The sequence below is a fragment of the Dipodomys ordii genome, unplaced genomic scaffold (genome assembly GCF_000151885.1).
Source record: "Dipodomys ordii isolate 6190 unplaced genomic scaffold, Dord_2.0 Scaffold5, whole genome shotgun sequence".
In the NCBI taxonomy this organism is placed as follows: domain Eukaryota; kingdom Metazoa; phylum Chordata; class Mammalia; order Rodentia; family Heteromyidae; genus Dipodomys; species Dipodomys ordii.
In genome coordinates, this window is record NW_012267221.1 from 22,184,489 (window position 1) to 22,207,084 (window position 22,596).

Sequence of the window (22,596 nt, forward strand, 5' to 3'; positions counted from 1 at the left end):
TTGAAGCCAGCCCCGGCAGGAGAGTCCATGAGACTCTTATCTCCAATTAATCACCAAAAAGCTGGAAGTGGTAGCATGCTAGCTTTGAACAAAAAAGCTCATTGGCAGTGCCCAGGTACTGAGTTCAAGCCCCAGGACTGGTACACACACACAAAAAATCTGTGCCTTTGATCGTAAATTGGAAGTTCCCACATCTTCTGCTATTGGGTATTTTAATCCAAACTAACATTTTGAGAAGTATTTTACATGACTAGTATTTGTGAATAGTTGATTTTTTTAAGAATTAAAAAAGTGAAAGGAGCGGGTAACAATGTTCGACAAGAAATGTACTCATTACCTTACCTATATACAGTATCTTCACAATAAAAATTTAAAAAAGAATTAAAAAACACCTTCTTACTATATAATATTTTAACTCATGGTGTTTTTATATGGACATTCTCTAAAATTGAACTCTATGTGTGATTTCTATGAAATTGCCCTTTCTGGTTCCTATTTGTGTGCCTTAATATAAAATTGTTCTATTTTCCTTAAGGAAGTGTGTGAAGTAACAGGAATGTTTCTTTTAAGAGACTTTGGAAAGCTGAAATTTGCCAGATGTTCTGTGCTAACTGAGAAGCAAGAAGCATGCATTCCCTAGGTACAAGACTGGGTGAAACTCTTTCCGATTACTTTGACAAGGCGTTTGGTTTTGGTTCATTTTGATATTGTACTTCTACTCTGATCAGAGCTTGTCTTCTCTTCTGTATTTAAATGATATTATGGCATCCAGAAAATCTGGCAAAGAAAATGATATTTTGATGACATTTTTCACAAAGCTCAACTGGAATGAATTATTACATTTTAACCAGACTCTAATAAACAGCCTCTTTATTTCTCCTGGAAGGATACAGTATTTCTTTGTCTAAGAAGTTGCCTGAGTGTATGTATTGTTAAAGTGCTAAAAAATTGCTTTTCTCTAAACTTTAGCTGAGAGACAATGGAACTTGTTAAGCATATACTATTTCAATGTGATGCAATATTTTATTATTTGTGAAGACGAATTTTGAAGTAAATATTTTTATCTTAAGTGAAAAAATCATAATAATCTTATTAATCATTTGTGTGTAATTTCCACTGACCATCAAATGATCCGCTTTTAGTTTTGTACTTTGAGATCTTACCACCTTTGGCTTCCTTCCCTTAACACAGTGGGCCAGCTTAAAAGAATTGTTTTTCCTCTAGGCTCATAAACATTAATCCATGTTATTAAGCAGAAATATTTATTGATCTTGGTAATGTATTGAAACAAATATATATTAACATTTATTGCCTGAATTTAACATTTATTGCCTGAATATATATTTATATTTAATGCACACTTAACTTTAAATTTCTTTAAATATAAGTCCTTAGGTTCTGGTGGTTATAAATTAATGAATAATTACAAATGACCAGATTCAGCTTTTCTAAAGAATCAAAAATGATGTCTCTTCTCTAGCCATTTTGTAAGTTCACTGTTGTTACTATGCTTTATACATTGCTATTAATGAATTTTGTTTAAAGGCAGAGGGATGCAGCATACAGCCAATTTCCTGATTGAGCCTTGAGGAAGGTCATGTTTTGCTCTGACCTAGGTACCATTCTTGAATGTTGTTATTATTGGTAGAGAGTACCCCCAGGCCAGCACTCTTCCTTTCCTCAGAAATGCTCTAAGTGTGACTGACTTTCCAGTCATCATTGCTGGAATCAGAACTCCAGGCTTTGTGATGGTTCTGATATCCACAGAGTAGTATCTTCCTCACTTTTGTTTGACTACCTTTATTACTAGTGGTGACCAGCCCTGTTTGAAATGGCTAACTTAGAGCATTAAATGACTGTGATAAACATTTCAGCATCAAATGTCTTTTTATCACTTAAAATATTTTTGCACATTGCCTCTTTATATCTGTGGAATCTTTGTGACTATTGTATCTGCCTTAGATATAAATAACTATAAGGACAACTCTGTTGGCTGTCAAGTAGAATCTGTTTCAGACAAGTATTTTTGCCAGTGTATGTTACACTCAACTATATGTTCTATATTGAATTTTAAGGAAAATGAACTGTTTTCTAACACCTGCATACCAACTACGTCTGCATCCTTTTTAGGCATGTTTGATAAACACTTTGTCATCCAGAGTCAGTTTCTAAATGCTGTTCATTAGGCCTCCCAAAGTTGTTCATACAAGGTTTGTGAAACAGATCCATTCTTCTCTCTGTAATGGCATCTTAGCTTGAAATCCAGGAAGCAGTGGTGGATGGTGTCCATATCCACCATTTCCTGAATTGGAGAAAAAGTGTGGAAAGCATCTGGGGAAAAGGAGGCTCTTTACCAGCTTGTTTCCTGTAAGTTCAATTGGAAGACCTTGTCTGTGCAAATAGATTTCAAAATAGAGCCTGCCCTTTGACTGTCTCCATAATTACATGGCTTGCTCTGTATTTTATTTGGCAGCCAGAGCAGTTAACCCCTGTAAGGAAGGGGTCTATGACATGCCCAACTTGGCTTCCCAGACATGTCCATAGGAATGAATAAACCACTGTTTAGAGAAGCCCCCAGCTAAGAACACACTAGAATTGTCTTTAACTGAACTGAAACTCTTTGGAAACATTTAATAATGTTTATTATGATTGGTCAAAAACTTAAGTTTGTCCTTAGTGTGTGAATAGTAGCCTGATATTAATTGCTTTTTGTTTTGTTTTAATTGGGAGTTAGGGGAGCTTGTTGATGCATTGATGTAATCAACATCTGTCAACAGAATGAATTTGCTTTTGTTGACTTTCAAGGGCTCTTATCCTTTAGTTTTGCCCAAATCAGTATCTGCTTCAGACTGAGGCGTTTCCTGGGGCGGGCGCGGGGGGGGGGGAACAGGGGAGGAGAGGGGGTGCTTCTCTTCTGTTTTCTAGTTGCCTTGAAATGGGAAGGAACCTGTGATTTTTCTCATTTACTTTTGAAACATATACCTCTTAATATTCTGTTACAAAAGAATAAAAGAGTTTTTAAATGATTCAAACTATTTAATTCTTCTTTTATAACATTTGTGCAAACTATGAAACCTTTCAAGCATACTGTCAGTGTTTTAGGTCAAGAAATCTAAGGATGAGATGCATTTGCAGTATTCTTTTAGTACACAGCACTCTAAAGAACTAGTGCTCTTACTCTGGGTAATTGTTTGGAGTTCATGAAGTGTGATCTTTTTCTGGTTCTAAATCAGCACTTTAAAAATATATCCCTGTGGTACAGTCCTCTGTGAGTGTTCTGTAGGAAGCAACATTTTTGAACAGTAAAAGAATATATTAGATTGCTATCACAAAGTAAGTTGCTTTTTTTGTTATTGAAGTTAATATATTATTTCAGTAAATCAATTGACTTAAAATTAAAATCATCAATGAGTGTAAGAGCCACAGTTGAAAATGAATTAGCAAAACATTGTTGTTTTCTCTTCTGGTAATCATAAATCATTTAAATCTGGCAGGCATTCCTTGCTTCATCCAAAATAATTGCCTCCATTTGTAAAATCAATTAGATGTTAATATACTATAAATAATAGTTTTGTTACTAGACTTTGGCATTTGCTGATCATTATGAAAAAATATATTCAGCAAGACATTTTACAGGGTGTCTTTTAAATTACATATTATCTCTGGTTGACATTATTAGCTAATGTAAAGTAGTTCCAGGCTACTTTATTGTGTTGTTTTCTACCGGATATTTGATCCCTCTGAAATGCAGTGTAACTGAGGATTGATGGCATGCTGCAGGGTGAAAGTGCTTCTTGGGCAGAGTGCAATGAAAAATATGGTGTTGGTAGCCCACACTTCAGCACAAATGTACTTTGTTCTGTTTTACAACTGCTTAAAATAACGAGCATGTTATAATGTCCCTTTGAAAATTGATTCAGACCTCTCCCATAAAAAAATACTTGTTGACCAAAAGAAAACTCACATTTTCAAGGGTAAAATTGGCTTAACTAAGGGTCATTAGTAAAGGTGCACATGAAAACCCAGGTCTCAGTGTGAAATGGAAGCATTTCATTATGTGGTATGGAATGCATGAGCAGATAACAATTAAAATGGACCCTGAGTAAGAGGCCAATAAATACAGGGCAGGTTGTGGGCAGCAAACATTAGTTATTTAAAATGCATTCCTCCTTCCAGCATACTTGAATTCTGTAGTCTCCCCTTTTAGACTTAATTTGTTAAGGTAAATAAAAGGCAGCTTTTAGAAATTGATGTTATTACTGAATACGAAAATATTTAAACCCATAACCTAGATTTACACTCCAGTTACAAATTTGAAGTATGAAAATGTACGACAGGATCCCGAGGACATATAGCAATTTCAGTAGACATTCAGGCTTCACAGTATGCTCTTCCATGGGGTGAAAGAAACAGTTGCCTATAATTTTCAGTATTCAGCTCAACTAGGCTTTGATAGCATTTTTGTGACACAGATAATAATTCTTATTATTACCAGTAAATATTACAGTAAATATTCTCATATACATAACAAAATGACATGTAGATTTACTGCCTACTAAACCCTATGTCAAGTTTCTGTGAGGTAATCAACAGTATCAACTCTCTCCATGATGATCTCTTTTAAGATCAATTCAACACAAGCAACCCCTTGCTGCTCTGTGTTCCCCTACTCTGCTGAAGTTTCAGGTGGTTTTCTGCTGACATTCCCTATACTTCACATTAATCCACTTGCTTTTTTCAGTACTTACTATATACTTGCAACTTGTTTTCCCATCTTGTTCTCAGAAGAGCGTGTGCTGTAGCACCTGGGTGGATGACAGTGCAAAGAAGCTTCTGTTGCTATCTCAGGATGGACATCCATCACTGAATTCATTGTAATGTTGAAAGTAGTGGCAACTTGCAAGTTAAATGTAGGTTTAAGGTATCAGCTATGCTTTTTACAAAACTAAGTAATATAATAAAAACTCAAGATCCAGGTGCCAGTGGTTCATGTCTGTAATCCTAGCTACTTGAGAGGCTGAGATCTGAGAATTACAGTTTGAAAGCAGCCCGGGCAGGAAAGTCTATGAGACTCTTTTTTTTGGGGGGGGGGTCCGGTTGTGGGGCCTGAACTCTGGGCCTGGGTGCTGTCCCTCAGCTCTTCAGCTCAAGGCTAGCGCTCTACCACTTGAGCCACAGCGCCACTTCCGGCTTTTTTCTTTTTGCTTATGTGGTGCTGAGGAATCGAACCCAGGGCCTTGAGCATGCAAGGCAAGCGCTCTACCACTGAGCCACCTTCCCAGCCCTATGAGACTCTTATGTCCACTAAATTACCAAAAAAAGCTGAAAGTGCAGTTGTGTCTTGAAGTGGTAGAGTGCTAGCCTTGAGCAAAAGAAGCTCAGGGTGCCAGGCACTGGTGGTTCATGCCTGTAATCCTAGCTGCTCAGGAGGCTGAGATTTTAGGATTCTGGTTTTAAGCCAGTCCAGGCAGGAAAGTCTGAAGCTCTCATCTCTGATTAACCACCAGAAAACTGGAAGTGGAGCTGTGGCTTAAAGTGGTAGAGCACTGTACTTGAGTTCAAGCCCCAGAACTGGTGTGTGCACGTGTGCACACGTGCACACATACACACTCCTCAATAAATAGGCTGGAAGTATAGCTGAAGTGGTTGAGCACCTGCCTGGCAAGAACAAGGTCCTGAGTTCAAACCTTATGATGGCCAAAAAGAAAGAAAGGGAAAACCCAACACACCTTTTCTACAGTGTTTTATATCAGATAAGGTAGTTTGAGTAGTATTTCTGTGCTTCTAAATATAGTAACTAGGATTTTAATTTTACTCTGTATTTGGGAAAAGTAATTACTACTTATTAATTACAATATAATAAATAAGGCAGAGGACTCCCTATTCCCCAGTTCTTCTCCATATCAGGTTATTTGGAGGCTTGTTGTCTTCTAAAAGTACCATAACTTAAATATATTTCTTCATTTTGTCTATGAAAACACTGCGCTTTTTTTCCTTATGAAATAAATACAATATGGTACCCTAACCTACTATTTACAGCAATATGTATAAGGTGACTTTTATCAGATTGTAAGAAAACATTTCACTTCAAGTACAAAGGTATATTATGAAAGCAGAATTGTTAACCAGGAGCTGGTAGTTTTAGCCTATAATCTTAGCTAGTTAGGAGCTGAGATCTGAGGACCATGGAAAGTCTGTGAAACTTTCATCTCCAATTAGCTACAAAACAAAACAACAACAACAACAAAACTGAAAGTAGAGCTGTGACTCAAGTGGTAGAGCACCAGCCTTGGGCAAAAAAACTCAGGAACAGCACCTAAGCTCTGAGTTCAAGTCCCGGCACAAAAAAAAAGGAGGAAGAGGAAAGAAGGAGGAGGAGCAGGAAGAAGAAAGAGAAGCAGGAAGAAAAAGGGAGAGGGAAGAAGAAGGAGGAAGAAGAGGAAAGAAGTTGTTAATAACTCACAAGGTTCTTAGGAAGATTAATGAGCTAACATGTGAAGTGCCTTGTACAGTAATTGACACATAGTAAATGTTCAGAATTAAAAGCAAGTGTAGAGCTCTGTGTTCTTAGCATTTTAATTGTGTGTGTGTGTGTGTGTGTGTGTGTGTGTGTGTGCGCGCGCGCGCGCGCTGGTCCTAGGGCTTGAACTCAGGGCCTGGGCACTGACTCTGAGCTTCTTCTTTGCTCAAACCTAGCAGTCTACTACTTGAGCCACAGTGCCACTTCCAGCTTTTTCTTTTTTCTTTTTTTGGTCAGTTGTGGGGCTTGAACTCTGGGCCTGGGTGCTATCCCCGAGCTCTTCAGCTCAAGGCTAGTGCTCTACCTCTTGAGCCACAACACCACTCTGGTTTTCTGATGGTTAATTGGAGATAAGAGTCTTGAGGGCGTTGCTACCGGGGCTGGCTTTGAATCACAATCCTCAGATCTTAGCCTCTTGAGTCGCTAGGATTACAGGCATGAGCCACCAGTGCCTGGCTTCGTTTTACTTTTTAAATATTCTTGAAGGAACTGTTGTTTATTGGACATGGCACTGTCATATTCCTTATTGCAGGTAATTCTGAAACTAAATTCTTTGAGGCTAAATTCTCTGAGACTAAATGAAGAAACTTGTTCCAGGCCACACAGCTAGTAAGGAGGAGTAGAGTGAAGACAAAGTGCTGGCTTCTGATTTCCTACTCTGTGCTGAGTTGGGTTTCAGGACAAATACTCATCTGAAGTTCAAGTTTGCACTGGGTTCTAGTAGAAACAGAAATGTTACTCAAAACCTGTAGTTTTTTGTTGTTGTTGTTGTTTGTTTGTTCGTTGTTAGACATGGGGCCTGAACTCTGGGGCCTGGGCGCTGTCTCTCAGCTCTTCAGCGCAAGGCTAGTGCTCTACCACTAGAGCCACAGCACCACTTTCAGCTTTTTTCTGCTTATGTGGTACTGAGGAATCCGACCTAGGGCCTCATGCATATGAGGCAAGCACTCTACCACTGAGCCCCTTCCCAGCCCCCAAACCTGTAGTTTTTAGGCTTTCTACACATTCTCAAGGATGGTGAAAGCCCAGGTTTCTGGCCACATGCCCAGATCTTTAATTGGTAGATAGAATGTGTCTCCTTCCACAAGTGACACTGACACTGAGTTAGCCTCGGAGACTCCTCGTCAGAACCAATGCGCCAGACTGAGGTGGCAAAGTTCCCTCAAGATCTTGGTGGTAAATATTCTAGGCTTATGCCTATATTCTTTGTCACACCAGACAATTCCATCTACTTCTTTTTTTTCTTTTTCTTTTTGTTGGTCATGGGGCCTGAACTCTGGGCCTGGGCACTGTCCCTGAGCTCTTCAGCTCAAAACTAGCACTCCACCACTTGAGCCACAGCACCACTTCTGGCCTTTTCTGCTTATGTGTTGCTGAGGAATCGAACCCAGGGCCTCATGCATGCAAGGCAAGCACTCCACCATTAAGCCACCTTCCTAGCCCAACTCCATCTACTTCAACAGCCGTGAACCAGCCATAAACAGTTTTTAGTGAGGATTGGTATAGGCCAAGATATTTGAATTTTATACAATTTTATGTGTTACAAAGTATTCTCTCTCTTTCAATTATTTTTAAGCATTTATACATGTAAAAAAAAGTTTTAGGTTTAGCTATCTAAGAGCCAGGAGTGTAGTTTATTAACCTATACTATGAAGTTGTGACCTGTGAGTTTGGGAGAGTTTTGTTTTTGATAGTACTGGGGAATGCACTCAGGGCTTTGTGCTTGCTAGGTAAGTACTCCACCACTTGAGCCAATCCCTTTTTGCTTTAGTTACTTTTCAGAGAGGGTCTCTCATTTTTTGCTAGGGCTGGTGTCAGACCATAGTCCTCCTAAATGTTCTTCCTCCTAGCTAGAATTACAGGTGGGAACTACAACACTTAGTTTGTTAATTGTGGTAGGATCTCTAACCTTTTTGCTGAAACTGGCCTCCAGCCACAGACCTCCTTATCTCTGCCTCCTGGCATGGACCAGACCACCATACTTGGCCTGGTTATTTTTTTAACTATTGTTTTTGTTGCAATAATAATATAAGTGAATGGATTTTAAAACCTAACAATATAGAAGAAAATAAAATGAACCAAAAAGGCTCCCACCTCCTGCTGAAATCACACGCTCCAGGCATAACCACTATTGATGAGTCTTAATTTCCAGAGATTTTTTTAGGCAAGTATAAACTTAGACAAATAAGAATTTAAGCTCTTTTTCTACTATTGCATATTGTTCAGCATTTTCTTTTAATGATGTATTCTGACCTCTTTCCCCATCAATACATGGAGATATCTTAGCTTATTCTTTTCAGTGGCCCTAGAGTTTTCTATTGTATAGATGTACTCTAATATAACAGCAGCCGGGCTGCTGGTGGTGTTTCCAACTCAAAAACATTTAGATGGTTTCCAACTTTTTCTACCTAGTGTTGCAATGGGAATACATTTTTTATCCCTCTTTCATTGTGTAACATCACAGGATAAAGTCTGAGGTGATACATTGCTGAGTCAGAAGACATTCATTTAATATTTTGATAGCTATTTCTAAATTTCTATTTGGGTATTTTAGAACCCTATATTTGTTTTCTTTTGTGTTATACCTACATTGTTGCTATTAGGTCTTTATCCATTTGAACATTCATGATACGAATTTTCGTACAGTGCTTTGACACACAAGAATTTAATACACAGCAGTAATCCTAAGGAGGACAGAAGGGCAGCTGGCAATTGTCTGTGATTCTCCTTCTCCCCCCTCCTTTCTCTCTCTCCCCCCTGCTCTCTCTTCCCCCCCTGTGCGCTCTCTCTCTCTCTCTCTCTCTCTCTCTCTCTCTCTCTCTCTCTCTCTCTCTCTCTCCAGTCCTGAATTTAATGCCTGGGTACTGAGCTTTTTTATTCAGGGCTAATACTCTATGACTTGAGAGTCACAGCTCTACTTCTGGCTTTTTTGGTAGTTGATTGGAGGTAAGAGTCTCATGGGCTTTCTTGCCCAAGCAGGCTTTGACATCCATTCTCAGATCTTAGCCTCCTGAGTAGCTAGGATTACTAGCGTGAGCCACCAGTGCTCAGCTTGTCTGTGATTCTCAAACAAAAAACAACTTTACAGAGTAGAAAACCATCAAAACAATGTTCTAAATTCTAGGGTTATCCTGGACATTGTTGCATAAATTTCCAACAGAAGAATAGTTATTTTTATAGACCTGATGCTTCGCAGATGTTTCTATATGTTTGCTTCCCATTCAAGTAGAGCCTTCCATTGTCTGACGTTTATGTAAACATGGTATTAGCTAATAAATATGCTGTGTCACTATTGTACTAGAACTCAGAATTCTACTCCTTTCCTTCCTGTTTAGGGCTTCTTTTATTTTTATTTTTTAGTCAATAAAAGATTAGACTAGTGATTTAATTGATAACACTTTTGAGAACAGCACTGTTAGTTTTTCTTTATTATCAAACTTAAAATACATCTATTTCTCATATAGGTTGCCACAGAATTTTCCCTTCACCACTCAGTCGTATCTACTTACACAAGCAGTCAAGCAGCCAACAAAGAAGAAATTTCTTTTCCCGGAGACAAAGAAGTATTTCGCACAGTATAGTTTTGCCAGCTGCAGTTTCTTCAGCACATCCAGTCCCTAAGGTACTGCATTACTTATTACCTGCCTAAGGAACTGTATTCATATTACCAGCTGTTTTTTCCATCAAGATAAAGGCTAACTGTGGAGATGATAAGATTTTGTTTTGTTTTTCTTGAGCTTGAACTTAGAGTCTGAGGGCTGTTCCAGAGCTTTTATGCTCAAGGGTAGCACTCTAACACTTGAGTCACAGCTCTACTTCTGGCGTTTTTGGTGATTAATTGGAGATAAGAGTATCACAGACTCTCCTGCCTGCGCTTGTTTTGAACCATGATCCTCAGATCTCACCTCCTGTGTAGTTAGGATTGCAACTAACTAATTACTAACACCTAGTTAACCAGATGATTTTGCACCTTTGATTCCTTGGCCATTTAAAATCATAATTTTAAAACTTAATTTGTGATTTAAAATTGTGATTTCACAATTCTTTAGTTCTAGAACATTAATTTTATAAAATAAAGTTCTGAGCATACAACAGATTGAAACTTTAAAGTTCTATCATGAAATTTGCTATTAAACGTTTATCATTTAATAGACATTTATAGTTTCTGACTTTTTTAGGGGAACTTTGACTATAAAATTGGGCTCAAGAGAGATTATTTGAAACTAATACACTGGATTGTTTTTAGACCTGATGTTATACTTTCTGTGTTATTAATGCTCCATGTCATTAATACTCCTTTAGAGTAAATTAAACACCTTGATTTTTTTTCAGTGATTGAACTCTGAGAGAGAAATAAAAACTCTCCATTTTCCAAAATGCAATATAAAAGAGATGTGTGGGTCATTTTGGAAGAAAGAGAATAGCATATGTGTGTGTTTGTGTGATTTCTACTAATATGTCTTCTTTATAGTGAATCAAGATTAACTATGTTATACCTCCTAAAAGTGAGTGGTCCATTTTTGTAATGAGAACTTGTGAGGCAGAAGGGTAACTAGAACTCAGAGTATATTCCTGGCTTGGCTAAGGCCTGATTAATCATAAATTGTCATTATTGTTCCTTAGTATAAAAGAAAAAAAAGACATCTCTGCCTAGGTAAAGTGAGTTTTAGACATTTTAATGGCATATCAGTAGTCCCTCTGGCTGCATTGTAACCTTACCAGATCATGGAGCAGAATGAAGATAAGAACATAGGCTGTTTGGGAGAAACCAAGTGATGTGTAGACATTGGTGGGGTAGCTGTTCTTCCAGTGCTAGGCAGGTCCATTACCTGAATGAGAAAAGCCTCTCTGAACAAAAGTAAAATCGTAAAATCCAGCATGAAACTTTGTATGATGTTGTCATCTAATAGTGTGGTCCTCATCCTCATCCCAAACTGCTGTGTAGCCTTACTGTTTCGTATTTTGTTCAACAATACTTAGGTATAGTTATTATAAACAACTTATTAAGGGCTATGTGAAACCTTGGGGCTGAAAGAAGCTCTGTATGTAAGATAGTATTTTCTGAATACTGCCAGTGGATGTAAGGAAGTGGATGGTCTACAAGAGTGATCTGGATCGAATGTTTTGAGGGTTCTTTTTTTTTTCTATTTAGAGCTCTATTTGTTTGTTGCTGAAGCATCCTGGGTAATTTTTTTTTTATGTATTTGAGGGAAGAAAAAAAGAATAGAAGGCTTTTTTGTTTTATCATCTAGAACTCTGTTGAAGTCGGGTTGCCAAGTATAAGGAAAGTGTCTGTGTGAAATGCTTTGATGGAGACAGTCCACTTTTCACATATATTCATGGGAGAGGGTATTGGGAGACATAACTTGCACAAATTTTAACTTTGTGTTGAGAAAGTGCCTCCTAATTAACCATTTGGCAGATTGGAAACTCGGTGGTCTTTTTCATTCGTGATGATATGCTTCCAACAGGGTTGGGTGGAAGAAGAAAAGAAAACTACTATTTGTTTTGACCAGAAGTCTACTTCAGTCAAATTTGACTCAAAGCATGGTGAGGTTAACAGACCATCCAGAAGCAGCACTAACAGGCAATGTTAAGTTCAAAAGGGCAAGGGAAGGAACTGGGGGCAGCCTGGAGGGTCTGTTGTACTGGCTTTGGAGGTCGGTGCTCCGGCAGGAAGGGCAGAGCTCCATGAAGCAGGAGGCTGTGTCCGAAAAAATGATCCCATTGTCGTGCCCTGGGTTCTGATCTTCATTTTCAATCCTTTTTCCACAAGCACATAAAGAAGCCAGACTATGTGACGACAGGCATTGTACCCGACTGGGGAGACAGCATAGAAGTTAAGAATGAAGATCAGATTCAAGGGCTTCATCAGGCTTGTCAGCTGGCCCGTCATGTCCTCCTCCTGGCTGGGAAGAGTTTAAAGGTGGCGTCTTACCAACCTTCAGTAGGACTTTCATAAGAGACCACTAACATTGTTCTTTTTCTCTCTTTCTCTTAAAACTTCTTTGGGACACATCTAATTTGTTTTTTATTTTAAAAATTAAGGATTCTTGGAGTGGGAGAAAAGGTTTTTTTTAATTATAAGTGCTATGTTCATTCAAGAGGTAACTTCAAATCCAAATTGAGTTTTAACTAGCAGAATTCTAGGATAGAATTCTAGGTTAAATCAACCAATACAAGTTGATCAATGGCAGACAGCTTTGACTTTTGTCCTTTGCCTATAGCTTCTGCTTTTTTTTCCTGAACTATTTCTGTGTGTCTGAGGAGTTGGTCTAACTTGTATTTGCCTCTTATTTTATAACAAGAGATCACAGCAGATACACAAAGCTATAGATAATATGGCAATATTATTTACAACCATCCTATACACGATTTAGTTCTTTCATAATAATCTAAAACAAAGTACTATCATAAAAGAAAATATATACTTTTCAATAAGTGGACAGAATTTAGGAAGATGAAAATCATTACAATGTAATCTATATAATAAGTTTGTTATAGCAGTATAACTAAATATAATGTGAATGTAAAATGACAGAAATTATTGAGTAAATATGTTAAATAAGAGATTCGATTTTTGTTTAGAATTTTTATAATTTATGATGTATTTCATGGATATATTTTTCATATATTTGTAAAACAATTTCGGAGACTGGGGTTAGCTCAATAGTAGAATACTTACCTAGCATGTGTGGGGCTCTGAGTTTGATCCCAGCAACACACAACACACACACACATACACACACACACACATGCACGCACGCACACACGCACACGTATTTAATTTTCCCTGTTTAGAAGTAATTAATTACCCTATAGTAAGAGGGACCTTTTTAAAAAACGCACACATTTAGTTAGCAAAAAAGAAATCAAAACTAGGGAAAATCAAATCTTTATGAAATATAGCAGAATCAGTTTTCTAAATGATGACCCATAATCTCCATGTCATTGCTACAAACCCATGTAATGTTTCACTGAGAGAAAACGATGTGAGTTGACCTATTTTTCAAGCCTTATCTAAACTGAAATTTCCTTTGAGCATTGATTTATTTGTTTCCATTAGCCAGAACACTAACCAGGAAGAGACAGGAGTTGCTGAAGAACATATTGTTGAAATCTTCATGCTACAAATGAGTCATTTAATGACTCACAAAAGATTTAGAGGAGCCTAGAGTTTAAAAAAAACGTTCTAATTCCTAATAGTGTGTTTACCACCATATACCTAAATGATCATCAGAAAACACAATTGAGGATGGTAACACTGGTCATAATTAATTACAGTGTTATGCCATAAGCTCATCATAATTAATTTATACAATCTCACATGGAAGTGTCATTATAAGCATAGTCAAAAAATACAGGGACTGTCTTCAACTGTCACTACACAATTTCTTTTATATTTTAGGTTGATATGACAACTGAAGAGATAGATGCTCTTGTTCATCAGGAAATCATCAGTCATAATGCCTATCCCTCACCTCTAGGCTATGGAGGTTTTCCAAAATCTGTTTGTACCTCTGTAAACAACGTGCTTTGTCATGGTATTCCTGACAGGTATCCATTTTTAGTAACATACTGTTCCTTTTGGAAATAAAACATAAAACTAAGATCTATAGCATATGTTGAAATGTACTATAGTTCAGTGAAGTCAATTATGATAAAACAAAGAATGTTTTGCTTTGAGATGAATGTAATATGACTATTTAATGTTTGTTAAACCACAGTGTGATCTACAAAAGTAGTAGTTGTGCATTATCTCCTTTACCTTCAGTTTTTGCAACTTAAGTGATAAAATTCAATGTAGGCAAATTGTTGTTATCAACTGTCATTGTTCCTTTTTATAAATTTAACGTAACTAGTAAGTATTTTTTTTCCTAGCACTAGGAATCAAACCCAACGCCTTGCAGATGCTAAGAAGGTGCCCTACACTGAGTTTAGTTTTAAATACATACTTTGAAAGAACGGTCACTTCTTAAACAATGGCAATATGTTCTTTTCATATCCTACTTCTAAAATGTGGTGTAAGTTATATAAGATAAAGGTCAGATACACTTTCTCATTTATTCCTCCTTCACTCCAGACTTTTGCAACTCATTGAGCTCGTTATAGTAATCATTGGTTATTCCTTTTATTGAGATCTGCCTATCACCATACTTGTTTATCACAATTTTTTTTTCTGTTTATGTTTTAGTCGACCTCTTCAGGATGGAGATATTATCAACATTGATGTCACAGTGAGTAAATAGTATAAAAAATAGTCTTTGATCACCTTCAGAATTGCTAGTAGCAACAGGAAGAAGTAGATTGAAAATGTGAACTGCACTGGTAGAAATGCTGTTTACTTCTAGCCCCAGACGCAAGCAGCTGGTTTCCTTTTTTGTCTTTAACTCTGTGTTTATTCCAAGTAAACTCAGGCCTGACTTGAATTTAGGGCTGGAATCAGATGCACTGAGATCAATGTTGGCCTAAGTGAAATGTCAACCCAATCCTGCTATGTGTCATGTTTTTGAGAAGGTGTAATTGTTATTGATCCACTGTGTAGTTAATGCAGAGCGCCATAGCACTGGGCAGCTGGTGAAGCTAGATATGTATGAGATGAGCTAACACGAAGAAAGCCAGCATTTCTCCTTCACTCTGCCAAGATTGATCTTCCTCTTCCTGCTGATTTTGAGTGGGGCCTGTCATTATCTTACTCTGTCATTAGGGGCTACATTGGCCTGTGTGTCAGTCTATTTGGACAGCAACTCTTTTGCTAGCAGTGTTCCCTAGATTTATTAAAATCCCTGAAGGTAACATTGTGTACCATTTCTGGTATAGAAAGCCTTGAGCTCAAAACATACAAGCAGAGTTGTTTTCTCTCTAAACTGAAGTTTTCACTGAATAATTAGTGTTTTTTCTTTGAAATAACAAGCCTCAGTAGTTTAACATAGGGACTTCCAATTATATAAGCTACACTCTTTTCTAATTTTTGTAGTATTTCACTATTCTCAGACTTGGATCACTTGTGTTCATTTGATTATAATTTTTAATAGTACCTTTGGATTCTGGAGATTATAAATAAAATCTGTACAGTTAAGATTAAAAGATTTTAAATAAACAAAAGGTAAACATTAATAAGAACTGTTTGTGATCAGTGCCATTCAAGGAATAAAGTTTTTATGAATGAGGAATTTTTTAGTATTTTAATATCCATCTATGTAACTTAGGTAAGAATGAGGAAATGGAAATAGCCATCCAGTAGTTGAATTCAGTCAGAATTTTACTTGTTTAAATTAATTCAAACTTTTTTTTCCTCATATCAATTTGTACAAGGATATGGGTAAAGATTCTTTTATTGCTGATATTATTTCCTGTGTCATTTTGTCCTATTTAGAATAAATGAACATTTGTTCTACTTATCCTATTGATATCTTCCCAATCAGAATCACTTAAGGCTTTTCACTGAAGTGTGTTAGAAATAAAAATTTTCCTAATATATTTTTAGTTTATACGGAATCTGATTTTAAGGTTTTACATTTATCATCTCCCATAGTCATCTTCTAATAAAATATTGAAGCTTGAATAAAATGGACACAATCTTCAAAAAATGTAAAAACAATTTCATATTTCTTTCTCTTGGGGGAGGCAGTACTGGTGCTTGAATTCAGGGCCTAGCTGCTGTTCCCTAGCTTTATCTATCACTCAGGGCCAGTACTCTTCCTCTTTTTTTGGGGGGGGGGTCCAGTCGTGGGGCCTAAACTCTGGGCCTGGGCTCTGTCCCTCAGCTCTTCAGCTCAAGGCTAGCGCTCTGCCACTTGAGCCACAGCGCCACTTCCGGCTTGTTTCTTTTTGCTTATGTGATTCTGAGGAATCGAACCCAGGGCCTGAGGCATAGCAAGGCAAGCGCTATACCACTGAGCCACCTTCCCAGCCCAGTACTCTTCCTCTTGAGCCACATCCCCACTTCCAAATTTTGGTGATTAATTATGGACTTTACTGCCTGGGATGACTTTGAACTTTGATCCACAGATCTCAACCTCCTGAGTAGCTAGGATTACAGGCACAAGCCACTGCTAACAAACTAAATTTCTTATGAATTTTTGTTGTTGCTGTTATTGATCATGGGGCTTGAACTCAGGGCCTAGGTGCTGTCTCTGAGCTTTTGTGCTCAAGGCTAGCACTCTACCACTTTGAGCCACATCTCCACTTCTAGTTTCTGAGTAATTTATTGGTTATAAAAGTCTCATAGATTTTTCTGCCTGAAGTAGCTTTGAGCCATAGGCCTTAAATCTCAGCCTCCTGAGTAGCTAGGATTACAAGTGTGAGCCACTGGTGGCCAACTGAAATATTTTTTAAACCAAAGATTTCTGTTACCAAGTCCTAACTTCTTGCAGAAAAAAACTCATTACATTTTACTGGTATTTATGTCTTGTATGTATCATAAGAAAATGGATTTTCTTCAAAGTTAATTTTTTTTTAAAAAGACAATGTGGGTCATAGTAGTTGCTCAATAAATACTTATTTACATTTTTTTTTGGGTCCGGTCGTGGGGCCTGAACTCTGGGCCTGAGCGCTGTCCCTCAACTCTTCAGCTCAAGGCTAGCACTCTACCCCTTGAGCCTTGCTTGCCTGAGGCCCTGGGTTCGATTCCTCAGCACCACATAAGCAAAAATGAAAAAGCCGGAAGTGGCGCTGTGGCTCAGGTGGTAGAGCACTGGCCTTGAGCTGAAGAGCTGAGGGACAGCACCCAGGCCCAGAGTTCAGACCCCACGACCAACAAAAAAAATAACAAAATAAGTAAATACTTATTAAATGAAAGACAAACAAGAATACTTTGTAGAAACAAACAGTAGTTACAAATGACTACTTCAGACTTTAAAAAATATTGTATTCCATATGTATTGATTAAAGTAGTCAGTTTGAAAGGTACCAAAAAGGAATATGAGATAGCAAATTTTAAAAAATTATAGTGATACATTTTTACTTCAAATAAACAGATTTTGGTTTGCAGGCATGTCTTAGGTGGTAGAGTGCCAGCCAATGTGCAAAAGCAAGCATCATATACTAAGTTTGAGTCTCAGTCTTAGACAAAAAAACGTCTCATAGGTCTGGAGGCATGGTTCAATTGGTAGAGCACCTGCCTAGCAAGTACAAGGCCCTAAACCAGTACCATGAAAGAATGAAGGAAAGGACCCCCTCAAAATGGTTGCATAAACATTCAGTTAACATTTTTTTCTGTAATACTCTTAAATTAGCAAACTTTATATTCTTGTATATAAAATCAAAACTTACACTTTCCTGTATTGTAAAGGACTATAAGTGGAAAATTGTATATAAAAATTACCTCTATTAGAAGGAAATTAAGACAGTTTGATATAGTAGTGAAAACACTTGAATAAAAGCAACAATTTGTTACTTTAATTTGCATCTACCTCCATATTCTTTCACCAAAAAGTTTCTTATCTGAGCCTGTTACCTAACAACCTGAAAATGATTTAATTTAGTATTAAAATAGTTGGAAAACTCAAATAATTATATTTTTAATTAATAGTTTCTGAATTCTACTTTATGAGAAACTGTAAAAATAATTAGGACAAATTTATGCAAAATGTAAATACCATGCTACATCCAAAGATTAATAGTTCATCAGTCCCTCTGCCTTTCATATTTATTATAGTGTTTCAGAATCATTGATTTTTTTGAAATAATGAATCTGATGTCTTTCAAGATACTGTAGGAATTATGAATCATTGAAGACCAATAAAATTATATCTTATGTAATGTTACATTTAAGCCTGTTTTGTTATGTATTGATTCTTTTTAAAAAATCCATCTACAGTGGGTTTTTTTGTTAGCATTCTGCTCTGTGGAATACCTGGAACACTCGATTAAGATTTCATCTCTCTAGACGTAGAATTTTTCTGTAACATTGCTCATTCCTACACTTCAAATGTTGCAACTAAATTATCCTAACATCCATTATAATGCTGACATGTCATTTTATTTCTTCTTGTTGTTATGTATCACTTCCAAATATAGAACTGGTAAATGAAAGATCATGTAAATCTTGATGGTACTGAAGAAACTTTTAGTATGTTAAATACTTAGTTTTCTAGATCTATTGTAATTGTAGGTCAAGATACTGTGATCACTAATTTTTGTATGTATAGTTTTGACTTCCTCAAAAACAAAATGAAGAATCAAGATGTTACAATAGTATTGCTAGTCATAATGATGAAATAGCAATGCTAATCATGTTTTTGCTTTTATTAGCAACAACATATTCTTCAGTATTGTTGAATAACTTCATCTTTTACATTGCACTGATGTATCAGTATACAGTATGTAGACAAATGAACAACAATTCTGGAAATGTAAACACATGAATTTATTAAATACATACATGAACACTATATATACTTAGACTAGATTTTTAAGCACAAATGTATTTTAAATTTTCTGCCTGTATTCAGGTCTATTATAATGGCTACCATGGAGACACTTCGGAGACATTTTTGGTGGGCAATGTGGATGAATGTGGTAAAAAGTTAGTGGAGGTTGCCAGGAGGTGTAGAGATGAAGCAATTGCTGCTTGCAGAGCTGGGGCCCCCTTCTCTGTAATTGGAAACACAATCAGGTAAGCCTTATACTGACAAGTAAAGGGAGGGTTGGCAAATGGTACAAAGGTTATTGGTGGCTTGGTATAAAGTTGATGACATGTTTTATGATTCAGAACCATCATTTCAGTCTGATATCAGTAGGTGAACTGCCAGACTGCAATATTGTTCTGTGGGCTGAAGGAAAAAAAAAGAAAAAGATTTTTAAAAAGTGAATTATACAGGGTCAGCAGAGAAACTTATTGAAGCAGCAAGCAAAACTTATGCTGCTCTTGTTTTAGCTTGACATGTTTGGTCTGTGATATTCTTTACTCAAAAACACACCAAATATGAAATACAGTACCTAAGAAGGGGCTGAAGCATCCCAACCCATTGGAGAGTAAATACGAAAAGCTAAGTTTTATAAGAAAATGAAGTAAAGTATGAAACAGTTTTTATCTATGATACAAAGATAAAAAGTATTAACTCAGGCAAGCCTTACCTTTCCAATTGGATTAGCAAATAGCCTAAAAGAGTGGTCTTCTGTCTTTTGGAGGGGGTGGGAGAGGTGGGGAGGCATTGCTTATTTTCTACACAGTATCCTATGTTTGTTTTTGAGTGTATGTATGCCTATTTTCTGAATTCAAGACTTTTCTTTATAATCTGTTACTTTTATTCAGGCTTTTCTTTCCCTAAATGTTGTGAAGTTGCCATGTAAAATATGTGTTTTCATTTAAAAGTAACACATTTTGTTAAAAGATGATCACATCAGTACCCTTTCAAGTACTGTTCTCATTAATTTGAACCTTTGAACACTTCCCATTTGTCCAAAGGATGGAGAGCTTAGTCACCTTGAAAAGATGCTGCCTCTTTCTGCATACGCCTTCAAATACTTTAAGAAAAAAGGCAGTAAAATATCAGTTAAATGTATTTATGGCTTTAAAAATATTGTAACAGTGTCTGAATCAAACTTTAGTAAAATCTCTTTGGGTTTTATCTGAGAAGCTTTTATTGAAGACTTTGAACAAAATTGTGTTTTTGACAGTTTTAAATTATAGGCTAACTAGCCTGGGAAAAAAGGATAGTGTCTCTCTGTTCTTTCATAGGAAATGTTGAATCAGACCCCTACTGGGAAAAGAAATTTAATGCATATCTCACTATCTTACTGTCCATGAATATAATAGAAATGAATTCAAAATGCAGTTTTATTTTTGCAAATGGGATGAGTCGATAGATGCACCTCATATTTTTGAACACCTAGGGTTCAACAAATTTACTGGTGGTGCTCTTGCATTTTAACAAAATTTATTCTTCAGTAGAAGGGGGCAGAGAACACTAGATTCTTATTCAAGCATTCTATCGAGCTCTGCATTCATGGCTGTGTCTAAAGGGCATGTCAGCCTTTGATTCTCTCTGAGAGGTAATTATCCTTTTCCTGTCACGGAACAACAAATGATAGCTAACTACAGAGGCACATTTGCAGTAGTCACATTCATCAACTGCAGAAAAAAAATTCAATTTAATTGTGCAACACAGCTGCACATGGGCTTTTGAGCATTTCTGTTGTTCTCCCTGTCTCGCTATTCCTCCCTCCAGATCTATTTTTTAAACTTTTTTTTCTGGTTATTTTTTCCCCTTTTTGTCTCTTCTTCCATTTTTACTCTCTGTACTTTCTTGTTAAAGTAATTTTCCTTTGTGGCTCTCATTCTTTTTTCCCCATTGAAGGCTATGAATGTAGAAAATTATCACAATTACTCATATAATTGAGCCTCTTTGTAGCAAGTGCAACTCCAGTAGCCTTTCTCCATCATGAAAATGGTTTCATTATAGGGTTTTTCATATTCTCTGACACCATCTACACAGAGGAACAGGCGTGCAGATGAGATGTACTAGGAACAGGCTAGATCAGTAAGGTCACAGTAGGAATAATTAGCTCTGCTATGGAAAGAGCATCTAGGCCTTTTACTGCTACATAAATGTACTGTCCGTGGCTTTTAGTCACAAAAAAAACTTACTAACAAATGGAGCTCCCGCCTACTACTTTGAAAAAAAGATTTGTATCAACACTACAATTTTCCATCATTAAGACTAATAACACAGAGCCTAGTATACATCAAGGGGAATAAAAAGAAAAATCTCACATTCAAGTGGTGGCTGGGTGCTGACCTTTGTTCCCTTTTTTTGTGTACGACTTAACTCTTTACAAAAAAGAGCCACACGCCACACCAACATGCAGGTGAACTCCAGCTAGTACTAGCAAAGCATAGCATTCAGTTGGAAAATCTGATAAATCTCCATGCAGGATAATGCATTTCATTACATATTCACTACATTAATTCTAGCTACATAAAAAAAAAAAAAAGAAGAGTAGAATTGACAGTGACATTGGATTTTAGCTATCTGGATTCAAAGGTCAGTTTTTGCAGAATATGAATTTGCATGCACAAGCTCCTTTGAAAACCAGATCAGTCCCAACAACTGCACATAGAAAACTACGTGGAAAATAATAGACAATGAACTTTTTTCTTTTACCCTAATGCATTTCATTATTTAGATGGTTTATGTCTGCCGCTGATGAGGAAGCTGGCCTCAATTCTAACAAATGTTTCTTCTGATATGTTAAAGCAGTGTTTCTGGGCATCTATTGTTTTTGCTTTTTCTGATGCAGGCAAGATCTTAAGGGTGTAAAGAAACAAGTGATATACACCTTTGAGCCAAACACTACTTCAAATCTTTACAGACCAAAGGTTTACAAACATCTTTCAACTTGGTCTTGTTTGTTTTAAGTTATTCACCATCTTTGCATACTCTCCATCTACACTCTGAAATGGACATTCAAGCGTCTTGTTTACTCAAAACCTTGAGATTTCTGCAGGAAAATTGAAATTCTCCTCTAAAACCTAAAGAATAAGGCATTGTCTCTGAAGAAATATCCGCTAAAATAATTTTGTGCAAAGAGTTTTCTCTGTTCCCTTTTGTTTTGTGAGTGATACCTGATGATCTTTAGGCCATAGTGTTACCATACTCACCATGACTCCACTTATTTTGTAATATTTATAATTCTCTGTTTTTAAATTTTAGATTATATTATCAGTAAGTGTGAGAATATCATTAATGTGTAGATCCATGCCTCACAAATATATGACAGTTTAATGAAAAATAATTCAAACTTATAGTTGTAAATGTCATGACGAAAGTATCAATAAATGGTTTTTAATGTTTAATTCATAAGTATATGTTTTGATATTAATTTAGAACAATATATAAGGCAGATTTTTAAAAATAATCTCTATTAGATTATGCACATTTAAACAATAAGTGGCTCAGGCAAAATAAGTCATTTTAATGTCATCTGTGATGGATTTTTCTTGACAGCTACTGTAAATTACAATTACACTGCTTCTCTCTGCACATGAAAGTAAGCATTGCAATAAATTATCTTTTATTTCAATCCATCATGTCTGCTTTTCAAAAACAGAAAACCACAAATAAAAGTTC

The 22,596-nt window shown here is 36.6% G+C and overlaps 1 protein-coding gene across 1 annotated transcript in view; it reads left to right on the forward strand.

Annotated features, from left to right (window-relative positions):
* The window catches only part of Metap1d (methionyl aminopeptidase type 1D (mitochondrial)), an 80,423-nt gene that overhangs the window by 51,827 nt on the left and 6,000 nt on the right, over positions 1–22,596 (forward strand). The window contains exons 2-6 of the mRNA XM_013030216.1: positions 9,985–10,142; positions 12,297–12,446; positions 13,929–14,077; positions 14,715–14,757; positions 18,976–19,139. Of these exons, the coding sequence (XP_012885670.1) occupies positions 9,985–10,142; positions 12,297–12,446; positions 13,929–14,077; positions 14,715–14,757; positions 18,976–19,139 (664 nt within the window). The remainder of the gene's footprint in view (positions 1–9,984; positions 10,143–12,296; positions 12,447–13,928; positions 14,078–14,714; positions 14,758–18,975; positions 19,140–22,596) is intronic.